Source organism: Oryctolagus cuniculus, chromosome 1, assembly GCF_051225735.1.
Source record: "Oryctolagus cuniculus isolate XC-2025 breed Fujian yellow rabbit chromosome 1, ASM5122573v1, whole genome shotgun sequence".
Lineage (NCBI taxonomy): Eukaryota > Metazoa > Chordata > Mammalia > Lagomorpha > Leporidae > Oryctolagus > Oryctolagus cuniculus.
The window spans coordinates 16,484,704-16,492,755 of NC_142867.1; the positions used below are offsets into that span (position 1 = coordinate 16,484,704).

General features: G+C 37.3%; 1 protein-coding gene across 1 annotated transcript; it reads right to left on the reverse strand.

Moving 5' to 3' along the window:
- Positions 1-3,436: 3,436 nt before the first annotated feature.
- Positions 3,437-4,381, reverse strand: LOC100341328 (olfactory receptor 5I1-like). The gene has a single exon (XM_002708911.1). The coding sequence runs from the start codon at positions 4,379-4,381 to the stop codon at positions 3,437-3,439; it is 945 nt and encodes a 314-aa protein (XP_002708957.1).
- Positions 4,382-8,052: the final 3,671 nt, after the last annotated feature.

The following is an 8,052-nucleotide window of genomic DNA, read 5'->3' on the forward strand; positions in this document are numbered from 1 at the left end:
ATAGGAAAGAAACAATATATGAAAACAATCATTTGTCATTACTTACTGAATGATCAGAGTTTAAAACACATTAAAGTATTTTCCTCTCTCTTAAATATTATTTCCTCTAAATCTCAAATAACATATTTTCATAGAATACATCATTTATTAGGCCCTTTCAATTATTGTCCAAATCACTTTTAAACTCCATTTATTTTATTGGAAATATATTGAATATATTCATATTTATACAAATTAAACATATTTGTGTTATATAAAATCCACTTCAGTGCCCATCATTCATATACATGTGTGAAAGGAAAAATGGATTTGTTGGTTATTTTTTAATTATCTTTCCCTTTGACAAAATTGATTTAATAGTCTTTACACAGTGTCAGGAATCCATCATGTTGTGGAATTTTTTTTCTTTTTCTTTTTCTTTTAAGAAAATGATGAACATGAGAGAAAGTTTAAGATACAAGCTTGGACTTTAAAGTGAGGCATACATGGGTTCCAGTCTGTCATTGACTTGTCAGCTGTGTGATCATAGCTAGGTTTCAGTTTCCTCATCTCTAGCACAGGTTTAATCTGTCCATCTGCCCGGTGTATATAGAAACACAGGATATTGGTCAGGAGGGTTTCTGAGCTCACACTGAGCCAACTATGGTGATGAACCTCCTGGTGCTGTTAAAATCATCATGAAACGTAGCCTCCAGGCTCCACGTTCTGTCTGTTTCAGGATTTGCTCATCTACTTGATGACATTGCAGCTGTAGATCCCAGCCACAGGCCAGGTTTGTAAATGGCCATACAGCCACTTTGGGACTTTTATTCTGACTCGGTCTTCACCCAGGATTAGAACTGAATAGAAACTTCCCCACAGCTACTCATGCTGACCATACCATGACCGTGTTTAGGACAGATGTGTGCAACCTTGCTAACTGATCTGAGTCCCAGATCACACATTTCCAAGAAGTGAGTTTGAATAATTAATCTCAGAGTGCCTCATCTTACATTATCCTTTGTGGCTCTTTCCCATGGGGTAGCTGCAACGGCACCCTTAGCTACAAAGGAACTATTGAGATAAACCCCTACATGTTACAGCATATTTCCTGGTCAGTATTTAGGACAAAGCATTTAGTTCCTATCAGTCTCAGGATATCATTCTAGTCTTCACTATTGAAAGTCCACAGTAGTCATTGCCCTACCTCACCATTGACCTGTATAGACAAATCCCAAATTGGAAAAATGCATCCCCTGCAGTGAATGGAATAGTGACCTAGATTAACCAAAAGGCTTTCCACTCTAGTTTACCTTCTCTCCTACTATTAAACCTCAGCTTTGAGTTTAACACTCGGTAAACATCAGTTCCAAACATAACTTCTCTGCAGACCATGCTCCACCAACCAGCTACTTTACAATTCCACCATTCATATGCTTCACTTTTTTTTTTTTTTTTTTTTTTGACAGGCAGAGTGGACAGTGAGAGAGAGAGACAGAGAGAAAGATCTTCCTTTGCCGTTGGTTCACCCTCCAATGGCTGCCGCGGCCGGCGCACCACACTGGTCCGATGGCAGGAACCAGGTACTTATCCTGGTCTCCCATGGGATGCAGGGCCCAACCACTTGGGCCATCCTCCACTGCACTCCCTGGCCATAGCAGAGAGCTGGCCTGGAAGAGGGGCAACTGGGACAGAATCTGGCACCCTGACTGGGACTAGAACCCGGTGTGCCAGCGCCGCAAGACAGAGGATTAGCCTAGTGAGCCACGGCACCGGCCCATGCTTCACTTCTTATCCATGGTTTTAGAACATAACTTACCTCAGAAATGTCACCTATTTGCACACAATGAAGACATTTTTGAGATTCCACATATTCTTAAGAAAATGTTTTATAAGCCACAGTTTAATATAGTCAGTATATAAAAATTATTTTTAATTGTATGTGGTAATACCTTATAATAGTCACTCTTGAGTACAGAATCAATCTAGAGAAGGAATGAAAAACACTAAAAGAGAAATAATTTCTACATATTGGAAGCATGCAATCTAAACTAAAATAATTGAATGTAAACTTCTTCATATTTAGCTTATAAAAAGATCCCTCAAGAAATACAGTTGAGGGGCTGGTGTTGCAGTGTCCTGGGTTAAGCCACTACCTGTAATGGCAGCACCCCATATAGGCTCCAGTTCAAATCCCTGCTGCTCCATTTCCAATCCAGCTCCCTGCTAATGGGCCTGAGATAGCATAAGTGGACGGCATAAATGCTTGGACCCTTTCACCCCTGTGGGAGACCTGGAAGAAGCTTCTGGCTCCTGGCTTCAGCCTGGCCTTGCTCTGCCCATTGCAACCATTTGGTAGCGAACCAGCAGATGGAAGATTCTCCCTCTCTCTCTCTCTCTCTTTCTCTCTGCCCCCCCATGTAACTCTGTTTTCAAATAAATATATAAACATTTGAAAAACATCAACCTCAATGAATAATAAAATAAATAAATAAATGCAATGTGGAAGGTACCATGATACAGAGACAACAGTTATATAATGAAGAATTTAACTCTGGCAAAAGACAACAGACACAAATATCTGCAAAATAAAATATAAAATAATGAGAGCTTTAAAAGAAAAACAACACTCCAGTGATATTTAGAATATGAATTATCACCTGAAATTAGCAGAGCATTCCAACAAAAAACATAGATGCTAAGGTTTGAGGAAGAATTTTAGTATAAGATTCAGAAAGATAAGTTCCCATGTATACACAGTTACTTGGAAATTTAAATCAATGTACAAACACGATGAACAAATTGCATATCTTTTCTCTCACCAAGAGGGAATTTTTATATATCAATGACTTATACATTTTGAAAGTAATTGTGATAAAAGTTTAGGGTGGGAAGGTGAATGAAGTAAGAGTATGAAATGTAGGGGATTCAATAGGGAGTGGATTTTCAAGTTTAAAATATTGGAGACACAGGTGAAGTGAGGGGGCCCCATTCTAATGTTACGACCTGGTCCTATTCTGTGGCTGAGGCCTCATCACCCACGTATTGGGAATGTCTATGCTAAATTTACTTTTCCAGCAGTTAGGATGAAAGGTTAAGAACTGACCTTGTTCAAACTATCAGGCATGTTCCACCACATCTTAAGAAAACAATTTTCAGTTAATAGTGTTTCTTTTTTTAAAAAAAAATTATTTATTTGAAAGGCAGAGTTACAGAGTGAGAAAGATCTTCCATCCACTGGTTCACTCCCCAAATGGCCACAATGGCCAGGGCTGCAGCAGGCTGAAGCCAGGAGCCAGGAGCTTTCTCTGAGTCTCCTACATGGGTTCAGGGGCTCAAGGACTCCGGCCATCTTCCACTGCCTTTCCAGGCACATTAACAGGCAGCTGGATCAGAAGTGGAGCAGCCCGAACTCAAAGTGTGGCCCATTTGGGATGCTGGTGCTGCAGGCCACAACTTAATCTGCGGTGCGACAGCATTGGCCCAAATTAATCATTTTTCTAAAGGCATTTTTGACATCTCTATTTCTTAGACTATAAATCAGTGGATTCAACATAGGTATAATCAGTGTATAGAATACAGAGGTCACTTTATCAGTGTCCAGTGAATGACCTGTGCTGGGGCGCAAATAAATGAAGATCAGGGTACCATGATAAATAGTGACTACTATCAGGTGAGAAGCACAAGTGGAGAAGCCTTTTCTTCTTCCCTCGGCAGACCCTGTTCTAAGAATCGCTGCTATAATGCAGATATAAGAAAGAAGAACTGCTAGGAGACAGATAGCTTCCACTAAACTGGCAAACACCACCAGGATAATGTCATGCATGTAAGTGTCAGTGCAGGACAGAGAGAAGAGTGGGGAGATATCACAAAAGAAATGATTAATTTCTTTAGAGCAGAAAGACAGATAGAAAGTATTCGTGGTGTGAATAACTGAGCTCGTGGTGCCTCCCAGAAATGCTCCAATTGCAAGCTGGCAACAAACTCTCTTGGACATGACAACTGTGTAATGCAGTGGGTTGCAGATTGCTATGTATCGATCATAAGCCATGGCAGCCAAGAGGAAAGACTCTGTGTCAACCAAGGAGCAGAAAAAGTATAACTGTGCAGCACAGCCATTATAAGAAATCACCTTCTCATCAGAGCACAGGTTCACAAGTAATTTGGGGGCGATGACAGAAGAGTAGCATGCATCTACAAAGGACAGAAGGCAGAGGAAAAAGTACATTGGGGTGTGCAAATGGGGACTGATTGTGATTAACAAAATCATCCCAAGGTTTCCCATCAGGGTAACAGAGTAGATGGAAAAGAACACAGCAAAAAGAAGACTCTGAAGTTCTGGATGGTTGCTAAATCCAAGAAGAATGAATTCCGTCTTCACCGTGCCATTCTCCAACTCCATTGTCTATGGTGCATCTGGATTTCTGGAGTCATGACAGAGCAACAATGGGAATGATAACAAAACCTGGGCACTGACAAAAGGAAAAAACAAAGTAAAGTTTCAAGAATAAACAGAAGAGCATTCTAAATCCACACTGACATTTGAATAGCAACTAGGCATGTCTGCAGTCATTGTAGTTTAATGAATAGTTTTTCAATTTTTAAAATCAATTCAGTAATTTACCATTTGTATTCCTCAAAGCTATTTTTTCATATTAAATAAAACTACCAACAAGAAAATTTGCAAACTAGAATCCAGGGCTCTATCCTTAATTTTTTCAATTCTTGCTAACCCTAAACTTTAAATGCGGATTCCCTGTTTTCATTCATATTGTTTACTTATTTCTTCAATAGATAAAAACACTGCAGTTCCAGGAGAAACCCTGTGGCATGGAGGAGCAGAATGTCTACATTTCTCACTGTGACGCATGGCTTTCCCTCTGAAGAACCAAGGAGCTCAGACTTGCTTGAAGTCTATAGATAAAATAGATATAAAAATTCTGAATTACTTAAAAGGCTGAGTCCTAGCTATTTCTCAGCAGTTTCAAAATCTTGGACTGCCCAAATTATTCAGTTTCATCATCCATAATATGAAAATAATATCATCACTCTCATGAAATTATAAATGTTAAATAATTTTTTCTACAGCATCAGTATGCTCACTCTCTCTCTCTCTCTCTCTTTCCCTCTCCCACTCTCCTCTCCCTCTCTCTGTTATCTGTAATCCAAGCTATGAATTAAACTAGAGAAATATTCATGCTTACAACCTTAATATATTCAATCTAGATATGTATGTTATTGATACCAAAAAATATTTCCAGATTCTCTATGGTGAAAAAGTGTAAAAAACCACTTTGAAATATGCTTACCACCTGTTCCTCTAAGTTATTTCTTCTTTTCATTATTCTTGTTGTAGTGTGCTACTCTGTAAATTATATACCCCAATACAAATATATTGTCCACAACGTGTATTTTATCTACTGTAAAGACAATTGATTTCTCTCACCTCTGTGGGAAAAATATTTCGTATCTCTCTATAAATTTATTTGTGAATACTATTTTGTCTCTTTTGTATCAATTACAATGTTTTAATTATTTTATTAACTGATAAACAATTTAAAATTGTACCTATATGTACACAACATATAACTTATCAGCACCTCACAGAACTATTTCCTTCATGTGATAGCTACTTCAAACTTTCACTTTCAAATCTTTACTACTCTATTTAATACTCTACTATTCCACTTTCTTCTCACTCCTGGAAAGTAATTTACATTTTGCTAAACAAAAATATAACAAACATGAAAACCCTCAATTTTCTCATCAGGTCATCCTATGGTCAATTAAATCACTTATACCATTATCACTAATTTTTCTGCATTAATTTTTAATGCAGAATGTTGAAAAAGATTTCATTTTTAAAGCATATTCCTGTATCATCCACTTCCCTTTATTTTCACTAGTTTCATTTTGATGTGTCCTTATAGGCATCTCCTCAGATTTGCACATTCTCACTTCAGCCTACTAAGATAGGATTTTTTTCTGGCAATTTAATTAAAGTCTATTTCTTTTTCAGAATTGCAAACTGCATCCTAGATACCAAATTTTAATACTTTTAAATATGTGAGATACCTTTATTTCCCTGCACCATGTAATAGACTTCTTTCTTTAAATCCCCACATAAGAATTTAAAGCAGTACAGCTAGTACGGAAAACAATATAGAGTCCTTAAAAAACTATGATAAGAACTTCCACTTGAAAGATAAATCCCACTATTGGGTATCAATCCAAAAACATGAAATCATTATATTAGAAAGTTACTTGCACCACCATGCATATTGTAGCATTAGTCACAACAATAAATATTGGAAATAAACCAAGGTGAACAACAATAGATAAATGGATAAAGAAATCATGTTATAAATATACAATGGAATATTATTCAGCTATGTAAAATATCGGACTTCTGTCATTTGCAGCAAAATGGATGGAACTGGACATTATGTTATGTGAGATAAGTCAGATGTAGAAAGACAAAGGTATATTCTCTCTCATATGTGGAAGTTGCAAGAATTAAGTCTGAATGGGGTCAGCATTGTGGTGAAACAGGTCCAGCCATTATTTTCAATGCCAGCATTCCATATCAAAGTGCTGGTTCAAGTCCCAGCTGCTCTGCTTCCAATCCAGCTTCCTGCTAATGAGCCCGGTAAGGCAGTGGATGATGACTCAAGCACTTGTGCTCCTGTAGCCTACATGGAAGACATGGATGAATTTCTTGATTTTGGCGTGTCCCAATCTTGGATATTGTGGACATCTGGGGAGTGAAATTGTCAATGGAAGGTATTTCCCTCTCTCTCTCTCTCTCTCTCTCTCTCTCTCCTTCCCTTCTTCCCTCTCCCTCTGTCACTCTGACTTTCAAATACATAAATCAATAAATCTTCTTAAAATTCAATGTGAAAGCATAAGAGTAATCATTAGAGCTTGGGAAGGGCATGGGGTGATAGGAATATATTAGATTAAAGGTACCAAATCAGAATTAGATAGAAAGAATAAGTTTCTACTATAAGGAACAAGTTCAAACAGCCTAGTGGGGTGACTGAAGCTCACAATAATCTATTATGTAATTTATAAGTAAATTGAAAATAGGTGCATCAGGGCTCAAGTCAAACAATAATGTGAGGGAGGGGAAATGGTTTGATCACACATGTTATTTACATGTGTTGAATGTCACACTGTGAGCCATAAATATGTACAGTATGTGTTAATACATTCCTTTAAAACTTAAAATCCCTACCTCTCTTGGTTGCCTGTTTGATCTTTGCTAATCTCAATATGAGCCAAGTCAACTTCCTGCACATATGGTAGCACTTTCTCAGGGCTTCTTTCTTGACCTGCTTCTCCTTTTACCATGTACTCTTCCTAGGTAATGCTGTGCTTTAGAATATCATCCATGCTTCCAGATATGCAATAAAATAAAATGCGACTAAAAACTAAGGAACGGAGCCATGGCCTCTGCTGTGTAGGTGGGGAGAAGACATGATTATACAAAGTGGCTAGCAAATGAAGGCTAGAGGGAGTTCTTGTTGGTAGTTTTCTGTTATGTGATTATAAATAATAGCTATTAAAAAGTAGGCATTGAAGGAAAAGACTCATCTTTAAAAACAATGCTTAAATAATATTGAGATCTGGGTCACTGAGGAAAAACCATTTCTTTGGTTAATATATTTTTCTATCAAACATCCTTATTTTCAAACACAGAATTAAAGGTGACAAAGATATCAACTTAATGCAGGAAATATTAGTAGTAATATTCTTTCAAGGACATCACATGCTTCAGAACTGAAATAAACTTCAAGGATACAAAAATCAAAAATGAAAGCCAAATGGATCAGTGGAAGGGAAATGACTACAGAAAACAAAAGATTAGCAAGATCCAAAACATGAGTGCAATAAGTTCTATAATAATGATGAGGATTATTTTAAGAATATCATGTACTACAAATGCTTACTTGTTGTTGTCACTGTTTTCACTGGAAACAATTTGAAGACTTAAAAAATGTATTCTAGGCATGTTTACCCTTAAAACATCAGTTTCCTGGATGGAAAAATAACTGAATAGAAGGAAACATG